This window comes from Neospora caninum, chromosome XII, assembly GCF_000208865.1.
Source record: "Neospora caninum Liverpool complete genome, chromosome XII".
NCBI classification, from domain to species: domain Eukaryota; phylum Apicomplexa; class Conoidasida; order Eucoccidiorida; family Sarcocystidae; genus Neospora; species Neospora caninum.
The window spans coordinates 1,515,895-1,537,252 of record NC_018398.1 but is presented as its reverse complement, the minus strand read 5'-3'; the positions used below and the strand labels follow the sequence as shown (position 1 = coordinate 1,537,252).

Sequence of the window (21,358 nt, the reverse complement as noted above, 5' to 3'; positions counted from 1 at the left end):
CGATACAGGTAGGGAAAAAACCGTAATTCGAACTTGGTTCTGGTGCAGCTCTTCCTCCAGCAAGGCTGCAAGCTGAGCAGAGCCGTCCCCAAGGTTAGTTTTTTCAGACAATCTAGTGAAGAAAGTCGCGGTCGTTCACAAGAAGAAAACCGCACCCCTCGCCCAAGCTCAGGGGAAGACCGTGATGTGGAGGCATAAGGCATTTAGTCCCTTCACACTGGTGAATGGAACTGGCTCAGGATGACGAATCTGCCCGACCGCCCTTGTTGCATTTGGCCGCCGTAGGTTTTGTCCCGGGTATATCAAGGCGTGAAGGCATTTCGGTTTCGTACGGTGGTGCAAGCGAGGAAACACGCCTTGCTGGCAACAGGCATGTGATGGCGTTACCAACTGGCGCACGCAGTCTATTTATCAAACTTATAGGAACCTGGCAGGCCACGTGTCTCACTGCTGAAGGCGATTTAGATGGGTCACCACGATGCATTTTCCGTCGCGGTGTTTACTGTGTCGATGCCCGTTGGGGGGTAGATGGGGGGCATTCTGCCCGGGAAGAGTCCCCTGTCCCAACACAGGTAGTAGAGCTTTTCTGATGGCGAAAACACTTAGGCCTACTTACCACACGTTGGCCAGCAAACAGAAACGCTGTCCAGACATTATAAAGACTGTTGGCTTTGCCCGTTGGCTGTCTAGCACCTGTAGCTTCTTGTGTTTTGGCAAACCCCAACGAGTTTGGTCTTGTGACGTTCAATGGTCGTTTTTTTGAAGCAGAGTAGGAAACGGCAGTCAGATGGTAAGCATTGTAAAGTAGCGCCACGCAGTGTGTGAAGACGAGTCACCATACGCACGCCCGTGGCGTACAGCGCAGTTGCAAGGAAAAATGTGAAGAAAGCTTTCCCTGGTGGCTCGAGGACAGAGCAGTTGATCTGCGTGCAATCGTCGAAAGAAGCTGAGGAACGCTTGCACCGGTGAGGGCCTGCATTTACGATTTCCTTACCATGTATTGACTTCAGATGTACGCTGCTAAGCAAGACTGTGCACGATTTTCCACGTCAGGAACTCGGTTAACTGCCCGCTCCCCCCGTCCCTTTGCCCCCGGTGGGTGCCCCAGAACCCTCCCAGGAGTTCACCCCATTTCCACACGAACGAAAGAGCTCAAAAAAGGAAGGAAGTCAAAGATTGATTCTCGTTGCGGAACACGCAGTGGAACAAGCTGGCACAGAAGCGTTGCTCCGGTATGGCGCCTCTTAGTTGGTGAGTGTCCTGCACATGTTTTGTCAAACGCACCGAACTTTCCCGGAGTAAACTAGCCGCGCACAGAGCTGTTGAAATAGCGGGAGATGGTTTTTCCGACTGAGTGGAGCCAGCGGGTGGTATTGTAAACTCGGAACTCCCGTGTGCTCCGCCTGGACCTCGCAAGTTTTCTCGCACGAGTTAGCCTCTTGGGATACACGAGCATATACAGAACCGCAAAAGCTGGTCATATTAACCGAACATGGTCACGGTTTCCCTACCGCGGGGAAATGATTCGCCTCTTTTACTGGTTTCGAGACATCCGGGTTCAGAAGGAGTCACACGTGTCTACTGTTCTCACAGCCATAGAAAGTAGGGGGATACTGTGAACCGCGGCTACATCAATCCTTTTGGCAGATACTCCCCACCGGATGGTCTTGTGGACAACCGTTCTCGAGGCAGATCAGTCAGGTGATGCATGCCTGCTCAGAGTGTCTCAGGGGATGTCACACCACCAGCATCAGGATGCTCGATAAACATCATCCGGTGAATCGACGTTGAAATGAGCAATCATACCGTTCTGACACTCCTTCTGTTTAGGTTAGTGTCTTCATCGAGGCATCCGCATGAAACAGCGAGCCGGCTGCTGAGCAGATGATTGCGTGTAAGGTAAATCATTAAGTAGAGTGTCACGATTTTGATCACTGAGTAGAGCGCAATTTTGTGGATGAAATAATTTGGGTCAACGATGGTCCGAGAGTTAGCGGGAGGCACATCCAGATGTAAGAGAAACGCGACGCAATACTGTTGCACCGTTAGGACGAGACAGGCGTGAGCAGCGCTCTGCTCTGGATGATGAGCTTCTTTCTTGTTCTTTCGGGTGACAGAACTCCCCCTCTCAATGACTCTTATTGTTTTTTCAGTTAAACAGGTGGGCTGTTGATAATGCATTTCTTCACAACAACACCGACATCCAGGCTACTTAACATGCTTCCTCATTCATGTACATTGACTGAAGAGTGGTGTTTTCGCGGACGATTCATACGCGTGCTGCCGAGCTCTTCGCTGCCTGCCCCGCCTCCCGACGGAGCAACTAGCTCTTTGCTGCTAAGGTAACGGCAAGGAGACACGGCCGACGCTCCAAATGGGTTTGAGTGGCGTGGGGTCCTGTGGTTAAAACTTGCACTGCCGATTGCTGAAATGAATGCGACGCAGTACACCGGCGAAGCATATGTTCCTCATCAAAGATGCAGACGCACGATCCGCACTTGCGGCGTCATGTACGTTTCAGCAGGCTGCGTGCGGCCTGGCCCAGTCATGAAGAAGACGAGACGGCGCTGTCTCACGCGGTACGACAAAGCGTGGACTTCACAGACATGTCTCTTTCAAACCGTGTGGTTCACCCCTCGCAACCCTAAAAAACGGCTGTTGTTCTCTTGGAGGCATTTGCTTTGCCCCTCGATGAGAACGGGGGTGTGCTCCCGGACGAAGTGGATCACTCTGATATTAGACAGCATTTGTCGCGACCGGTGTGCTTGATAACAGTTGTGCTGCGAACTCTTCCACACTAATGACCGCAGCATGCATTCCAGGATGAAGCGTTAGTTCACGCGTGCATGCGCACAGAAAAAAACTAGACTACGCACCAATTGTCAGACTGCACTGAGTAAGGCGTCTTCGCTCACGGCCGTGCTGGACCATCTGCATCAAAGATGACCGTATCTCCCAACTCTTAGCTGTCAAAAGACCTCAACGATGTCAAGGTTAATCGCTGTTCAGGGCAGAGGCCGTCCCTCGCCACGCTGGATATGACCGTGGTGCAAGGGCTTTAACTACCGTCTTGGCACTTCGTACCCGTGCGCTAACCGCTATTTTGTAGGTGGACGTTGAGCCTCGCCGCTCTATTTACGATTGCAGAAACCGTGGCAGGTGGATGGACAGAAAGTCTCCCCTGTTTGAAGTGACCGGCATAAGTTAAGGCCACTATGCGCCAAAGGCTCTCCATTCCAGGCAACCTGGCCCGTCGGATTGAGAACGCTGCTGCGTGTGGTGCCCTCCACGATGGCGTTCAGGGTTAGAGTCTCATGTAGTTTCTTGCTCTTCTCCGGAGTTTTGTTGGAGACATGCATTGGCTTGGTAGCTTGTTGTGTGAGCCGTGTCGCTGGAGGCCACACTTCCAAGGAAAATACGGCCACTGCGAACGCTGTGCGGTGCCATGACTCTCTCCTCTCCGCTTTTCCGGACCCGCCTGTCATTGAAAATGCATTGCCAAGTAACGCTCGCGTCCGCGCTGCAAAAGGGCAGTTCAACTTGCGGTTCCGCTCTTTTGACAGAAAAGGCTTCTGGTACAGGCTAGCTGCACTATGTAGCTTGGAAGCCCCCGACAGGTCGTTGAGCTTAGGCAATGCGCTCCCTGATGTAGTCGCTTTCTCGAAAACTTCGTGGGGGTCTGGACCTAGACACACGAGTGCTGTTGGAGGTGACGCTGCCTTATTTTCACTCTCTGCTCACGGCAAACGTGGCGTGCTCTCCGTCTCCAACCCCGACACGGTCAGCTGCTTTTTCGAAGCTTGTCCACGAGTGGCTTCTTTTAACGACGTCCCAAGCTTTCTAGTGCATCATGGACACAATAAAAAACAACACTTACGGAAAAGATCCAGGTTTAGCTTCACTGGCCTTCCCGGGACCGTTGACCTCAGCTATGAGTACCGTGACAGGGATGGTACGGTTACTGTCCAGTTCCCAGCGTCTGCCACGGGCGGTCTCTCAGCAGTGGCCAACAAGCAAGCCATCGATTGGCAGAATGTCAGAGTTGTTAATAAAAGTTGCCAGTGTCCATCGAGAGTTGTTGGCCAGTCACATAGCTCTAGTGACGGTGCGCTTTTGGACTGGCTGGTAGTTCCGGAAGTGCCAAAGCCAGTTTCCGACACCACAACACCGTTCTGGAGTTCCAAAAGACGGCTCCACGCAGAAAAGCAGAATGGCGCAATCGAACTTCAGATACCTTACAGCAGCCAAACAGGAAGAGAAACGTCGGGGGCCCCCCTTAGACGGCTGTCCGCAGCAGAGGAAGGCCCCGCTGTCTCAGGATCCCAGTGGATGATTGACACCGAGTCCGGCAAAGAACACTGCAGAGCACATAGCACCTCGGCCTGCAGCCACGACGCGGCGCAAGTTCTTTTCGTTGATCCCCCCGTTCTTGTAGTAGGTGCAAAACCGTTTCCTTGATCCAGGAATTATCAAATGTACATACTGAGGGGTTCCTGCTTGGTCTGAAATCAACGTGGAAAACCGTAGGACAAGCCAGGGAACCACTTTGGTTTGTCAACAATAGCATAGCCGTGCCCTCCTCTTCGCCCCCCGGAACACTCGAGCAGACAGGAAAGGCGGTTGCAAGTTGGTGCCGCGCTCCATTCTGTGCTGCTACGTTTTCATCAATGGGAATCTGCCGCATTCGCTTTCGTAGCTCCGACACTAATTAAAGGACAGGAGATACTCTCCCGCCCGTTTCTCAAACAAATGCTCGTGCGCGTACCGTTGCTTGAGAGCAATATGCTCTTGCACGTTGTGTCGTCTTCTTAAAAAGAGACAAACGGAACCTATGATGGCCTCTTGAATCGCAGAGATTCATAGCGAGGGACGAGACTTGTTTGATGCCTTTCTGCAGGGGCCAGGTCGTCTTGCGTCCTACTGCCAAGATGCTCGCTTCGAGGTATCTAGTAAGTCACAGTAATCTTGCCGAGCCACCAGTTTTCCCCGAGCAAAAACGTACACCTAACCGCACACACCCGCGCGTAGCGGGAGGCGTTTCCTCACAGAGTGTCCGAGATAATCGGAGTGGCGCTTGATCCGCTCTTCTGACCTCCCAACCTCCCAGTTCTACTTCTTTTCGGATTTTACTCCCTTGTTGCCAGCTAAGACGGATTTCTTCAAGTGGTCGCTATACTGGTAAGCATTTCCGTACCGCCTCCATGCGGCGTATCAGCCCGAGATGACATGTCGTCGGCTGTCGCCGCCGATCAACTGGCATGCAGGCGATACAGTGATCGTCACTCTCCTCGCTCGAATCTTGGCTGTCTTCACTCCCTGGCTATCGTACTAGCTTCAGCCTCTGCCGCCCCCATTAGACCTCTCTCTGGTGATGCGCGTGCGGTGCATCTCCCGTGCCCTCAGGTCCTGCCCAAAGTGTGCGACACCCCTGCAAAGGGTTGTGAACGGCCACTCGGGAATGGTGGTCGATGTTCCGGGAGAAGCGATCTTCGAGGCGGCGAAGATTGCCAAGCGCGCGAATCCGTCATTGTCCGTATTCAGTTATACGCTGAGAGTGGAGTGGGCTTACAACTGGGGTATCATCAACAAAGGCACAGGCACGTCCTTACTTTCTTTTCGCTTCAGATCTCTTTGGACACCAGAGAAAAAAAAGGGCCGAACACACAGCATAGGTCACGGCGTTTCAACCAGTGTAACTGCGCAAACGCAGCACTTCACCTCGCAAATGCTGCATTTATAAGATTCTCCAGATCGAAATGAGGTGCCACGTTTTCAGTGGGAAGCGCAATAGCTACCAGTAATGAAAGCAAACACATAAAGATCAAGGTGGCGGAGGCAACCGTATCGAGGGAGGCCTCTCGGGGATGGGAGTTGAAACGGGATGAGTCTGCTATAAAGAAGCAGGCGTGGCGGCTGTGGACAGCTACTCACCTGCGCCACGGCTTGAACAGACGTTTCGCGGAAACTCGCACATCAAACACTGATCGATCGGTGCTATACCATTGGTCTCTGCCACAACAACTGATTCCGTTTCTACTGGCCTGCAGCCTGTCGCACTTAAGCTTTGCTTATTCTCGCTGGGCCATTACGCCTTTCCCAGCCGCCGCAGCCTCCCTGGAACACAATCTGTTCGACCACTGTGCAAATATCTGTTGGTGCCTCTTCTTGTGGTTCTCCTCTTCAGTTGAAGGATCTGCTTCTGTCGCATACGAGCCATTCGTGCCATACTTTTCTGTGCCCGACGGCACAGTGTGGACAGTGAAAAATGATGAGAGGCGATTTGCGTTTACTGTCGGAGTCTACGCGTGTACTCCCTACGAAAAGACGATCAAGTGGACGGTGCAGAGTGCGAATGATCCACGAACGGCAGCGGAGCTTCTTGAGATCGACGGGAACTTGACTACCATGCACTTCACCGTCTCGTTGGCTCCAATATCGCTGTTGCCGGGCGAGCGGTACTCTATAACTCTTGAGGTGTCATACGTTGACGCTCCCTCTTACAAAGGATCCACGACTATAGAGATTGACGTCGAACAGCCTCGTCCTCCAATAGCACAACTTCAGGTATGCCGCGATCGCTTGATAAAAAGCCCTTGTCGTCGCTGCACGAAGGGTAAAGCACTATGGATGAGGAGGTGTTGCTCTCTCCCGCTTCCGACAGGGCTTGAAATACAGTTTGACAGGCCTATATTCGGGAAGGATAGGCATTGCTGGTACTACTGGTAATTGTTTTAGGGAAGGACAGCGTTTCAACAACAGCGGCTGCCGACGGTGAAACTTTCGTGTGGTGCTTCTCTTTATACGAGAGATGAGTGTTCGGTCCGATACACCCAAGACTAGCCAGCCCTCAACATGAGTGCCACGTTCCTCGATTGCTTGCTGATGGGCAGGCACAAAGATCCAACCATTCCAGCCCTTAGCGTTTTAATTTAGCAACCTAAGGCTAACTCCTTTGGTGAGGAACATCCGGCAAAGCAGAGGTGGCGTGACAGCGGTGTTCTCTTTCGTGCTCCTGTGTGACACGGCGGCACTTGTGCAGACTGTCTCACTCCGCAGTTATGAGGTGTTGATACCAGCTATACCCTGGCAAGTGTGGATGCGTCAGCTTTGTTCCTCAGGATGCCTTTCTTGTAGGTGGCCCAGGAGGGGGGTACCTAGATGCAGTGATGCCCAGTGCTGACTCCTGACGAAGCTGGCAAGAAAGTATATCCAGATATTCAGACACCAGCTTCTGTGAGTTCTCTGGTGCCTTGTGCTTAAATTGTTCTGACTGGAGTGCAGATGCCGGACTCTGTTGAGGCATGCGACACATTCCAGATTGACGCATCGGCCTCCAAGTGTAAGTTTTCCCAATAGCCGCAGAAATGTTCACATAATTTTTAAGCTTGCCGCAGAGCCGATCCCGTCGGCCATCATCTGGGTATGCACGCCACAAGACTCGCAAGCTCTATCATGTAAATCAAGGCATCTGTTATCCAGCAAGACCGTGCATGCAGCCTGCGGATGCCGGCAGTATTTGAGACCATTTAGGAGTGTCCAAACACACAAACTACAGCTCGAAGATTCGTAAGGCTTTTCCCTGCGACCGTTGGCTCCGCTGGGCGCTTCGAAAGGAACTATTAATGACCTCGCAAATAGGCGTGTTGACGTGCACATGTGTACAGCGAATGCGCCTGACAACAGATTGGAAGCCACCTGGTACGGAAAAAATCAGGTTGACATTACACCTACGGGAAAAAACATCGGCTGTTTGCAGCCGTGCGGCTGACACGCCTCCAAATCGGTTGGGAACTCTCTCGCGAAGCCAGAGGGTACCCCCGTTGCTCCTTTCGTTCCGTATTGGCTCCTAGGATTCAGCCACCGTGGAAAATGCGGAGCGACTCGAAAGGCAGTGACAGGTCCACCTTGCCGATGTCGCACCACCCAAGCACTGCGAACCTGTATAAGGCTGCGGAATATAGTAGGAGTCACCACTAGAAACAAACTGTCGGACTGATTCATCATGTGCTGTGGTTCGTCCCTAGTCGTGGTGCTCGAAGGGTGAGCGTCGTCGAGACCACCGGCGCGGAGGGGTAGGTACAGGGCCCGAAGAGAGAAGAGAGAGAAGAGCACCTGCTCTTCGGTTATGTTCTTGGAGTTGTGCGGCGAATGTCTTCTCCATTTGCCGTAGGCAGTGTGTCTCGGGCTGCAATGCAGCGATCAACGACGTCCTACGAAGACAGAAGAACAAACTGATGTTCACTGTCGGCTCCGATGTTGTTTTTGCCATGGCGAAGACACATCGAGACGGCAACACCGGCGGCAGCACCTTTCTCCTGCAGATACAGCTAACATTGACGAATTCGTATAAAGTGACATCGACGGGTAGGGACCCAACGCGCAAAGTTCCGGCGTGCTTTGCGCGCCTTTGCATTAGTGCACAGCCCTTCGAACTTTGTTATGGAAGACTGGAACGCGTCTTCCGTCCATGGTCCCCGTGCAGACCTGACCCTTATTCCTGACACGTGGCGGTCCCCTTGATCTTTCGAGACCAACCGATGTGTTCGTGCTTCCTCTCCCACAGCGACAAGCACCACTCGCATTGCAGTTCATCTTCAGCCTCCTGAGATTACATCCTTGACTCCAACTGCCGCCTCGGTTTCACACAAATCCCCGTACACCATGGGCGTGGACTTGAAGTTCTGCAACGTCGCTGGAGCGGCCGAGAACCAAGGGTTAGACATTCGCTGGACTGTCAAGTCCAAGGAGGACCCGCGTGATCTGAACCAGATCCTCCAGTTGAGCGACGAAGCTCTCAGCGCGACATTTCCTGCCTACAGCTTGAAACCTGCTGCGGCCTACACTGTGAGTGTTGCCGTCACATACCTCGACGATACGCGCGTGAAGAGCTACGCATCTTTCGAGCTCCAAGTTCGTCCGGCGCCTGGATTTCCTCCGGTTATACAGTTGCAGGTACGTGAGGGCCATCTTTCGGTGCGACTCCGATCATAAGTCATACAGCTAGATCGGGGGACCGAAATGCCCAGTCTGTATGGTGCCCACGGTCTAGCGAGCCCACGGGAGTCACAGAAAGCCTACGGCGGTCGCGGAGTCCGCATGCCGCCTCGGGACTGTGCAGGATCTGTTCACAAGACGAACTTGCTTTCTTAAAGGACCAGACTAGCCGGCCAGCAGCGCGAGGCGTTTCGTTCTTGTGTGCCGCAGTACCCGACAGTCGTGCGGAACTGTCAGCCAATTCTTCTGGACGCAACCGAAACAACATGTGAGCGATCGCACAACGCTCCTGCCGTCACAGCTCTCTCTGCAACAGGTGTCCGTTGACAGATGAACGGCGTACAACGGGTATCGAGGCGCCACATCCGGAGGTTTCACCTGTGCCCGGGAAGCGCAGTTCTTCTTCGGAGGGTGCTCCGGAATCACTTCCTATGGCGGCTCGTCAGGCTCTATCGACACAGCCCTGGCGGCAGCGGTACGTAGGCTCGCCACCATGCCTGCATGCAAAGCGACTGCACGCTTCTCCTGTGGTGTGTAAACAGCGTCCGCCTCTGAACCTGGCCTCACCGTCAGCTGGTGAGTTTTTCGGCAGAGCGAATAGCTCCTGGAGGACGAACCGGTGTGGAAGGGAACTGTATTCGTCACTGCTAACAAGAGGCATGGTTGACTACGTGCAGCTACGCACTTTCACACTCGGACAGTATTTTGCCTCCTCGAGGCTCGTGAAAGTGCGGTCATCTCCCGCGAGAGCCTCGGAGGGCTGCGACTCTGACGGTGTGGCAGTGTCGACATCGGCCCCTGGAGAACCGAAAACGCAACTGAGCAACACCGGACTTGCAGTGAACGATTCGATGGATGGCATGGGGCAACCTTCTAGGGCCACGCCTCACAGTATGCCGTCCGGGGACCGCCCTGTGACTGCTCACGAAGATTTGGACACGCATATATCGACACTTGTGAAGAGATAACACACTGGGCGTGACTGTGCCAGGGCCTGCGTAACTGCCGACTGTCCACGAGAAATCAAGGAACTCGCCGAAGCAGAGAAGACCCTGGCTCTGACCATTCCAGACGACATTGTCTACGGCGTTGTGGAGCAACTCCTTGGCTCCACTGCATCAGCAGAAAGCCTCAAGTTCACCATCGTCCTCGAGGTGAAGGACCGGGACATGCGGACAGCATCTGGTAAGTTAGGGCCGTCGACACGTGAAGAAGGCAGTCGACGCTTGAGGTGGACTGAACAGAGTACACTGGACCGTGTTCGCAGGCTGCCTACGCGGTCGCATGCTCCAAAGCATAGAGTTGTCAGTGTACGAGAGCTGCCACCGAAAGCGGCATCCGAAGAAGTCTTGCTTCGCGCGGCGCGTCCACAGCGTCGGTCCGCAAGCTATCAGCAGATAGGCGCCGAGTCGCGGGTTCCTCGTTGCCTCCTGTCAACTAGATATTGACATAGAAAATCTCAAATCGCTCCGGCCCATTCAACCATCTGGCTGACAGTCCTTACATCCGCCCAGAAACACAAGACATTAACCCCTTCTGCCCGCCAGGTCAATTTTGCTCTCCACTGAGGTCCTTTTTTTCTCTTCTGGATCGGGCCTGAGCAGTTAACGCATGATGACGTAGCTGCCAGTTTTGCCAAAATCGCGGTCGGGTGTCGCGGCTCCAGGCTTCCCACTGTCGCTACTGGGTCGCGAGACACCTGGAGAGTCGGCGGTTTCCCCAGTCGGGCACTGATGGCGCCTCAGGACGTGTGTTCGGACAGGTGCGGATGTGCGGATGCGGGTACTGCTGCAGCCTCCGCGACACTCGCAGTAACAAAAGAACTTGCGCCTCCCACCGTGTCGCCCACGACCGCGACGTCTTTCGAACTGGAGCCGAGCCAAACGGCGACTATGGGAATCGCGGTTGCTCAGTGTCCACACTTCCCAGCCGGCGCCCGTCCATCGACTCTGGTCGAGTGGTCGGTTTCTCCGGACGGTCGGCCGTTCAAACTGCAGGAACTTGTCGATATCGCGTCGAGCACGCCTACGACAGCAACGACGAAGGCCGGTAGTCTTGTTCGTGGTCTTGCGTACACGTTCGAGGCCCGAGCGTTTTATCGAGGCAGTGAAACTCTGGCAAGCTCGGCCGTTTTCCGCGTACTGGTGGATAAAGCCGGGACTGTGCCGCCCTCAGTTTCGCTGACTGTAAGTCCACACATGCGAACGGCGCTGTTTAGCCTGTGTCCCGTGGTTGACCTTTTGCCTGGCCCGCATGCGGAGGGAAAGCAATTTACGAAGGAAACGGCCGTTCAGCCTCCCGAGAAAAGGAAACAGAATCCAAAGTGAGTCTGGGGCTGGGCATGCAAACACCCCCCGGGAGCCTTGGTGCGGCGTAGGCCTTCCGGCGCTTGTCAAATCCGTACTGCTTGAGACAACACTTGCTGGTGACACTCTCTGCTGCCTGGTCGACTGCATTCGGATCGGTGTGCCTCTAAGGACTCGCCCGCTTGATGAGACCAAGGCGCTGTTGTCAGTACTGCGCCAGTGGCGCTGCAGCGACTCACATTCACAGCTCGCGTTTGAGGCGTTTACTCCCTTTCTGTGTGCTTTTGCAGGGGCCCGAGGGCGTCGCCTTGACAGCATGCGAGGGATTTTCCGTCCAGAGCACGGCGTCAGGTAAGTTTTCGCCGTACGATTAGTTACTGAACAACCCCTGTAGCGATGTGCAGCTTGCATGCTGTGTCTGAGGACACCGTAGGAATTCGCGTGTGCTTCGCTTGGAAGAAAGCCGACGTCTGCGCTGATAGATCGGCCTTTGGCCAAACTTGACCGCCGTGCAGGGTTAGTCGCAAGATTCTCCTCGGAGAGTGTGGCTCTTGCTCTTGCCCTGTGCGCGCTCAGCTGGCAACACCGACGACCCCACCGTAAAGATTTACTGGTAAATCTGAAAAAGACCCACGGACCTGAAGCACTACAGTCCGTGCTTTGCATGGGAGCGAACAGTCGGAGGCACAACTGCCACGACGACAGCAGTTTCAGTGGTATTTCGCTGGTTAGAAACATCGACTCTGTGAACAGTCGATGATGATAGAGCGTTGGAGGGCTCACCGGATGCACAGATCCAACGCGTATTTCTCTCCCGGTACTCAGGATTTGCTTTGACGCCGACTGTCCGGCGGAATACGTCGAGTTCTTGGAGCATCAGGCCAACCAGCCCGAGCTTCTTGTCCCTCCAGCCATGGTTTATAAACTTGCAAAGGCGAACCGACAGAAGCATCCTACGGCAACTACTTTCATGCACAGAGTTGGCGTGGTTGTCTTGAATTCGGACCGTCGGCAGGCAACGGGTACGATAACCAGTGTTTCGTCAGAGGGGCCAATCATGATATACATTAGCAAACTGGTGCATGGCGACAAACAGGTTTTCATGCAACAACAAATATGGCAAAGTCCTGACTGTGCTGTCGCATTAAGTGCCCGGAGATTTCTTTTTGGAACAGGCAGCTTGTGGATCTCCGTGGGCCGTGTGGGACCGACGTACTGCCACGTGCGCGGAGATACAGACTCGGTAGTAGACAAAGACCAGGCTCGTCGTCCGTTTTCAGCATTTTCAAAGCCGCACGGATGTTCCTGTTGTCGGGCTTCATGAAATGGGCCAGAGAGAGAGTGTCACCACGGTTCTAGATGTGTCAGCAAAACCAATCGGGAGTTCATTACCTGGCTAGCAGTTCCCCGAGTAGCCTGTCTTGACACTCTCCTGCAGACTCCGTCCAAGTAGAAATCGAGAACTATCCAGCTTCGCCAACTCTCCAACCAGCAGGACCATTAAACTTCAACATCGACGCTTCGGAGACAGTTACCATGGCGGTGGCCCCCACCTACTGTACCCACGCCGACGACTTCGCCTTCACGTGGGAGATCAAAAGCGAGTTTGAGAACAGGCCATCGACCGAACTGCTTACAGAAAGTCAAAATGGGTACAGAGCTACCGTCGAGGCTGGCAAGCTGATCGGTGGAGTTACGTATACAGTAGTCGTCTCCTTGGCATACGGTGACCTCCCGTCGCCAGCCTCGCTGGTTTTTGAGATCACCGTCGCGCCGCCCGGTACCCCCGCAGCGCATCCAACAGCAGTTGTCACTGTACGCTATTTCTACGGCTTTTATCTTTGCAAGCGGTTACAGTCGTACGCGATTTGTGTTCATCACCGTGAAGTCATGTCTTTCTTGTACAGAAACGGGCGTCCTCAGCCACCTATGTTTGAACCCAGAAGTTCACCAGTAGCCCAGTTCGCAGTGCGTCTGCAAGGGGAAGAGATAAGCTCCACTTCTTCACCCATATGTTGGTGCCTCTGACAGCAGACAGAGGTGCTGCTACCGTCGTTGCCGTGCCTAGTTTGCGTGGTCCCGCTGGCTTGGTACATGCCAATTGCTCTAGAGAGAAAGTTTAGAAGTTAACAAAGATCCCATTCCTGGCCGCTGCCTCCTGCGACAGCCTGGAGGAGCTAGCGAAGATAGCAGAAATCCGTGGTAATGTACGAAATCACCTGAGAGAGCTAAGAGGGGAGATGAGGGCCTCGCCTGTTCCTTGTGTTACACGATTCTTTCTCTGGCGCGTGTCCCCGCAGGGCCCCTCGAATATCCAAGGCGCGTGTGAACCATTGACACTTAGTGGTACACAGTCGTCGGGTAAGCAAGAGAAAATGGTCGTTTGAGCTACGCACTGACCCGAAACGACTCGATGTTCGTAAGAGCAGTCAACTGGGTTTTAAGAAGCTTCCATGTCTTCGATCTGTTCCTGTGCTCCCCCCATTCAGCACAGACGACTGACGGCGTACTGCTGGCTACCTGGTGAGCTACGCACACCGCCGCCCGTGGTTAATGTTTAGGGAAGCATCTGGAGGACCACGTGAGGCTTCCGCTTACGTCTGTATAGCCATCAACGGGGGCTGGTGCCATATTTAATGCTCCAAAGAAGCGTGAGCTTCAGCCCACGCAAAAGTGGCACACGTGAGAGATTCCTGGGTTGTGTATGTGGATCCCCGCACCTGCCCCTGTCTTCTGCCGATAGGATTCTGATTTCCTTCTGTGACCACCAAACAGGAACTGCCTTGGACAATGCCCGAGCACGTTTGTCAAGGCGGCACGCGCAGGGAAAGAACTTGTCCTGACAATGGACGCCGCAACGGTTTACCATGCTGTGAAGGAATATAAGGAAAGAAATCCACTAGTCACCACTTTTGACGTGGAGTTCGAATTGACCGTCACCGACTCCCGGCAGAACACGGATCGAGGTGAGCTCCAATGGCTGAACTTGGCACCCCACGGCCTTGCTCCAGTGCAGAAATTCCCCGCCCTTCCCTGCAGCAGAGTGCATCGAACGGCCGCTCAGCACACGCGGGTGAATTTTTTTTGCCACTTTTTCCAACGATCCTGTCTCTCCCATTTGCAACATGATGGATGCTTATGCTGCAGCCACCACCCAGGTGTCTCTGCAAAGCTCGCTCACGCCTCCCACCCTCCGCGCAACGTCGCAGCAGACGCTACAAATTGAGAATCAAGAAAGAGTCACGTTGAGCGCGGAAGTCGACTACTGCGAACACGTGAAAACAGACACTTCTTCCGGGCTGTCGGTGGAGTGGCGGTCGACAAGCACCGATCCTCGGCCCTTCGAGGATCTTTTTTCTGTTTCCGACAACCAGTTGATTGCGACAGCGGAGCCGGGGTCTCTCCACGCAGGCACTGACTACACCATCAAACTTCAAGTCGCGTACGAGGGAAACTCGAGACAGCACCAAAGCCTTGAATACACCGTCCTTGTTCAGAAAGCGACTTTGTTTCTCAGCTTCAACGTTGACACGCTCCCAGAACCATGAACTGCGTTACTGTCCGCATAACCTGTGATGGAGACAGGTGGGAATAGATGGACATTTCCCGAAACCAAATATGCTGTGGGTGAGTTCCCTAATAGAACGCGCGTTCTCGTCCTGTACTTGAGTCGCGTGGGACTTGCAAAAAGCTAAACATGGAAAGCACGCCTTTCCCCCCCTGATTAGTAAATGGTCTTGCTGACGGGAGTACACTGAAGACAGCTACCAGAATCCGGCACTCTGTCTGGCCTAGTAAGGCGTGTAAGGCAGTCGCTAGTATATCGTTTACTCTGCTGGAATCTGTACTAATCTACTGATGAATTTATTTTCATCTCCTGCTGCCGTTGCACGGGACGTTCGTGTGGTCTAATCTCCAGGTCTTTTGTCTGAACAGCGTAGATTGTTTTGGCGCTTTTGAGGCCGTTTGTCGGCGTTTTGAGTACTGAGGCACCGCCGTTGCACGCACGCATGGTGACTGAACAAATAAAAATCCGCTTTAACTACATGTGTATTCTGCAATGACAGAAACTTCCTGGGGGCGTCGTGTCAGCACCATTGCTGTCGCTCACTAGTCGGCTCTGACTGCCATCCGGCAACTGAGCAATCCGTTGCCTCCACTCGCAACGGACTCGCGGTCTGCAACCTGTAACGCCTAGTGTTCACTGAAATGGCTCGCTAGGTAGCTGCTTGTTACACTCAATTATTGCATCCTTCGTGTGCAACAACTGGGGTTGGGGACGATGTGTCCTTAAACCAATTACTCCAAACGTAGAATAAAAAGTGCCCAGTTAGCTGGCCTGAGAGGCGGAAAGGGGGTCAACGCCACAGTGCGTACCGTAGGGTAAAAAACTTCTTGATTGCCGGTTAGCTCTGAAAGCTAACACAGAACGATCTTACGGGGTCAGTTGCTTTTGATGACGATCACCTCTGGGAAATTGTAGGACAAACCGTGGGCGCATCATCAGCCGAGTTCCGCATCCTTTGCTTTTTTGGATGCTCTAGCTGAATTGATTCAACCTTCTCTCCGATCGACAAACCCAACAGCCTTACCCAGTATTGTCTGCCCTTGACAGCAGAATACGTTCGAGGAGATTATGCCCGACATCACAGATGCACACATGTTTCCTATCCAGACGCAATGGTAGGGAAAACATGAGTTCGCTACCGTCTGGTACAAGGGATATACTACAGCGTATACGCAGTTATCTACCCGGATGACCACGCACTCCTTGGTGTACGTGCGTTGGGTTCCGATCTATCGTACACGCGTCTGGAGCGTGTTCCAAGAACTGACATCCGCAGAGAGGTTGAGTGTAGAATGGCGTGCTTTTACGTCTTGTTGACAGCTGCAGATCCAAAGCGAATGCCGAAAATTAAATATCCTGGTCGTCTGTGCCACACTCGACGAGCAAGTGTCGGAAAAACACTGGGCTCGAAAGCCGTCGTGCAGCCTGCATGGGGTCGTTCTGTCTCCCGAAAATGCGAAATCTCATTCACGCAAATGCGTGGTAGCTGGATTCGCCGTGCGCGACGTGCAGGGCTATACTAGAAAGTGGTGGCGTCTGACACTGGGTTTCATGCAAGGAAGTCTAATGCCTTTCCCAGTGGTTTCAGCAAGCTTCCTTGCGTCACCGCTAGGTCGATATCGTCGACAGGCCGTCGTCGATGATGCCACTGTTCGTAGATATCTATGCTGGAGTGAGGAGTGACGGCATAAACGTGACTCCTTGTGCGATCCTCTCAGTCGAAGTGAATTATTTCGCCAACGGGGAGAAATGCCGCCAGGTGGTACCGCAATACTGACGCTGACAAAACCCTCTGAATATATTCCAGAGTCTGCCGGTGGGTCCGTCCCTGTTTCTTCGTCTGGCTGGTTCATTGCTCGGGGCTGCATGACCGGAGTTTCGGCGTTCCGCGCGTCAGAGACTCGGAATTTGGGTAAGCTTGCACTCGCCGGGGCGGGAAAAAAGCCACATTGTGTCTGCCTCTCTGTCCGGAGGCCAAGGGCGATACGAAGATAGGGAATGGAATCATCCATCACGGACCCAATTGCAGGGCGAGAGGACGGCACCAAACGTCACCGCCCGCTGGGCTTTCGCCGTCCACCTCTTTTCGCTTTGAATTGCACTTTCGTACTGTGACGGGACAGGGGACCTTCCAGCTCGAAGGCCGGAACACAGTTTGCTTTTCAAACTCCATCTTGGACACCATGGCAAACGAAATCGAAAGAGAAGGCTTCCAGCCCTCGGTAGGGGGGGGCGACACGTCATCTTCTGGACGGCTGCCGGCAACTCGAGCTGGCGCCGGCTCGCGCGTGTATGAGCCTCTTTTCGAGAGGAAATATATTGTTAAAGACGCCTCCTTCACCTCAGATATGTTGCGCTGCAACTCTTCTCCGACAGGTGTACCGTGCTCGTTATGCACAGCCTGGCCGTTTGTGTCAAAGACCCCTCGACACCACCCGTCAAATGGCGGGTCTACTGGACCACAGAACCCTATTGTGGACTTGCAGGTTGGGCCTTCGCCCCCAGAGGATCGAACGCCTCGGGGCGGGCTCGTCCAAGAGCAGATTGATATGGACAAACCAGCGCCAGACTTTCGAAGAGTACCTGGCGAGAGTGGGGGAGACGGTACGAACACTGACAGTGCCGTAGCGGCGCCTCTCCTTTCTTCCCAGATGGAAGAAGCTATTGAGCTTTTCCTAGAGGAAGAGAAGTTACTCGAAGACCTCGACCGTATACAAGCAACAGAGATCTACAGTGTCTTCAGGGATCCGACAAACACTCGAGCAGGCCGCCTCACTATGGGACCGGGCAAAGTTTCCGCGTTGTGTCTTCCGGGGGGCGCTACTAGTGCTCGAAGCATGAGTCAAGGAAGCCCAAGGCGAACAAGAACGACCGTGTATGGAAGAGATGTGGAGGGAGGCAACAGATGCAGCGGCTTTTGCCCAACTTCAAGTAGGCCCACTGTGGGTACTCCGGCGTCTCTTGTGGTTGCAGGGGGCTCACCTGGCGAGGCACAGATTGTGCTTCCTGCTTCTGGTGTCGGAGCATACAATAGCATTTCCTCGACGAAGGCGCAACCAACGGCAGACAGACAACATGTTATATTGACTGCTCTCGAGTGGGAGCGGTTCAGACGAATTGTGACCAATCTTCTCTCGACAAATATAGATCTTCGTTCCAAGCTGCGGTCTAGTCAGCAGCACTTTCGGCAACTTGGCTATTCAGATAATCTCGAACAGACCGTGGCTCGTCTGAAGTGTGAAGAGCTCCAGATGCGTAGATCTGCTGCGACGCGTGAAGCCAGTTTCGCTGACAGTTATTCTCTGCGGGCAAAACTCTCAGCGTGTCGGACCGGCCTTGCCGGCATCGAAGATCCTCTGCAGACTTATCAGTCGCAGTGTCACAGTTTACGCGATCTAAAAACCGTCTTAGGAGAGGCTGTGAAGCAGGCAAAAGAGAGACGGAAACAGAAGAGAAGCAACCGGCGTGCGATGCCAGTCCCCCCAGTCGTGGGCGAGGATACACAACCGAGTGGCAGCCGATGGATTTGCCCACAGGGCTGCGCGGAGGTCCACAAAGAAATTCGAGCGGCAGCCGGCAGGTGCTTCGTTGTTTCTATTCAAGTTCGCTGTCCCTGCTGTAGGGAACAGACCCAAGGCACTGAATCGCCAACGTCCGGTTACTCAAAAAGTCCTGCTCTCTGCCGCCACGGCTCAAGTACAGGCTCCGTAACAGGTCCACCCGGGGCGGATAGATTGAAGGAGTTTGACAGGGCGTACGTGAAGCACAGGGCCGACCTCTGCCCTTCGGGAGAGGTCCCTGGGTTAGCTGAAAAGGACAGACCAACGGCGTCAGAGTTTGCAGTTCCAGGCGGGTCACCACAGACAGCAGCAAACAGCTGCCCGGAAACATTTGAAGATTTGCATCGCTCTTTTTTGGCTCGAGAACTTGAAGAGATGATCTCGAACAAAGGAGCGGAGGTTATCATAGTAATTTATGACACTATGACATCTGACGTGCACTTTCAAACACTGAACATGCGAGAATGGCCCGAGAACGCAACTCGAGAGTTTGTCCACGGCGTAGTTCTTCACATCTCTTCGAATCTACAAATACAGTCTATTTGCGCCCCGGACAGGTGGCAGGCACATCCCACCGTGAACAGCTTGCCTGCCACGACTGAAACAAGGAGACCGGCGGGTTCGGAGTCAAACGAGGCGCTCACACTGCAGTATAAGAAGCCTGAAAGCGTCGCGTGCTTTGGCAAAACTGTTGTTCACGGCCACGCCGACGACTCCTTTTTCGAAGAGGTGAACGAGTGTTTGGTGTATTCTGGATACCACGAGGTTAGCGGAGGGGGCGACTCGGCAAAAGAGCCTACTTATTTCTTTGTATTTATTTATCAGCGTACGGAAAGACTCCTTGTCGCTCGGCTGTACAGCCCTCGGTCTACCCAGCTGCTAACTGCATGGATCGACGTTCTCTCCGCTAAAAGAGAGCATGTAAAGTTTCTTGCCTCCCAGCGCCCATTCGTCAAGCCGTCGTACGCTCGTACGGAGCAGGGGGCTGGCGCCGAGGCAGCGTGTAAAAGGGAGGATGAGAGCTTTCTCCTGAGTGCCGATCTTCTTCACTTCATTGTCTCTCGACTGAGGCACGAAAATGGCCGGTTGTTCCTTTTGCGTGTTGCGGAGGATAACGATACAAAGGATTCGCACCACCAGAGTAATCTCAAGTCCGAGGGCAGCCTCTTCAACACGGCCCTGGAAGTGTCATCACATTCAGTGAAAAAGGATGGCCCTGTTGACGTGAAGTCACACGATTGCCGGCAGCGTTTTTTTGAAGCGCTGTCGGTTTCAGAAACGACAGTGGGTGGCCGTACCACTCTTACATTTCGGCACCCTCAACTAGTGGAACAAGGTGCGGACGAGTCAGGATCTTCTAGAAAATCTAGTTTTGTGCTTGTGCAGTCCACTGTCAGCTTGCTTCCGTTGGAAGAAAGTGTTTCTTTTATAGTTTACGATCCGGAAACAGCATGGTTTGCCGAGAGCAGCTTCCGTCTGTTGGATGGAGTCGGTGTAGTTCAGTCCCGTCAAAGAACGTTTCTGCAGAAACTTAGCCTGAATCAAGCTTTGCTTGAGCAACTTTTCGAAGAGCTCTCTACACCGACTGCTTGTGCACCGAAACACGTGAGGACAGACTGGTTCCCACTGAGCCACCATGCTGACGAGCCACCTAGTACCATTCCAGATAACTCGGCGACAACAGAAAACCAAGAAAATGAACATGAAGAGAAAGAAGCAGACCATGACATCGGAGGCGGCAGCGCTGGAGCAGAGTCGTCTCCGACAGATGGTGAAGATGCCCGAAAGTTGACCGCAAGCGAGGAGAACCCGAGAGAGAAGGACGACGCTCCACGCGTCCAAACGGCAAGGACTGGTGCAGCGTTATCAAGACTCCAGTGGTTGGCACTCCTGCAAGAAATATATCGTGACTTGACCTTAACTAGCAAGTCACTCATGCTCCCTGGTGTTGCCCTCGGTCCCGTCACGACATACGCCTGATGTGTTTGGCAGCAGGCGCGTCGAGCGGCTTGCGGACTCCGGAGCATACAACGAACCCTAAGGGTGTTGCTATTCTTGCATCTGAAACTCCAAAATGAGGAGTGACGTCAACGGGCCCTTGATATATTCGGAGTGTGTTTGAGTCCGCACCATCTTCTATCTGCACACCGGTGTCCAACGAATCAACCGAATCAGCCGAAAGGAGGCTCTGACAGGCCCCTCGTGTTGGCGCCACGCGCCGTGCAGCGTCCGACGTGTCTTCCAGGCTACCTCTCTTCCTCTCTGGATACGATACAGGAACCTCGTGAAGGTTCTGTTTGCAACGTGGGAATCTAGGAATACATAGAATATCCAATATGGGCACAGCAGGCGTTAGAACAACTGAAGAGAATACACTGTAAGAGCAAAAGTGCACGAGGACCACGGTGACCACAACGCTTGAATCCCTCCCAGACCTCCACTTCGGACTTACTTCACCTGCACAGCGCTATAGGGTAGTCGCTCGACGGAAAGATGCTGAAGGCATGCCCCGCAGCGCCACTCCAGAAAAGCATTTCACGTCTTCCTCTGACCCATTGTAGTGAACGAATGCGCTTTTGAACCTTGTGCCCTGGCACGCAGGGGACAAGGGAGCGATAGGGCGTTCAGGATTGTCCGTCACGCCGCAAAATCCGACGGAACGACAAGCCGGCAATGCAGTGAAACGCTAGGAGCCAGCGTCAACGATCGCCGGAATGCGGCCCTGCATTCGAAAACCATAGCGGATTGGTGTGTTGCTGAATCTGAATGCTGACAATCCGCAGCATGTTTAGTCTAAGTCATCGTCTCTGCGTTCAACCGACCACGTGCTCCTTATCATGGCGTGTACTGCCAGTTGCTACTTTGTGCATATGATGCCAGGCGGTGAACACGATTTTGCGTTTTGTCGTCGTTCTAGTATACATACCCTC

At 53.6% G+C, this 21,358-nt stretch overlaps 2 protein-coding genes across 2 annotated transcripts; both read left to right on the top strand.

Moving 5' to 3' along the window:
• Positions 1-4,928: 4,928 nt before the first annotated feature.
• NCLIV_062150 (conserved hypothetical protein) lies at positions 4,929-14,848 on the top strand (the record flags this gene model as incomplete). The annotated part of the gene is made up of 17 exons (XM_003885766.1): positions 4,929-4,942; positions 5,404-5,576; positions 6,185-6,564; positions 7,282-7,339; positions 7,665-7,698; positions 8,171-8,364; positions 8,564-8,952; positions 9,205-9,262; positions 9,537-9,570; positions 9,986-10,179; positions 10,789-11,180; positions 11,591-11,651; positions 11,877-11,913; positions 12,126-12,322; positions 12,739-13,115; positions 13,790-13,823; positions 14,448-14,848. The coding sequence occupies 17 exons, from the start codon at positions 4,929-4,931 to the stop codon at positions 14,846-14,848; spliced, it is 3,027 nt and encodes a 1,008-aa protein (XP_003885815.1).
• Positions 14,849-17,051: 2,203 nt separating this feature from the next.
• NCLIV_062140 (conserved hypothetical protein) lies at positions 17,052-20,408 on the top strand (the record flags this gene model as incomplete). Its single annotated transcript, XM_003885765.1, has 1 exon — positions 17,052-20,408. One exon carries the CDS (start codon positions 17,052-17,054, stop codon positions 20,406-20,408), a length of 3,357 nt encoding a protein of 1,118 aa, XP_003885814.1.
• Between the last annotated feature and the right edge of the window lie 950 nt (positions 20,409-21,358).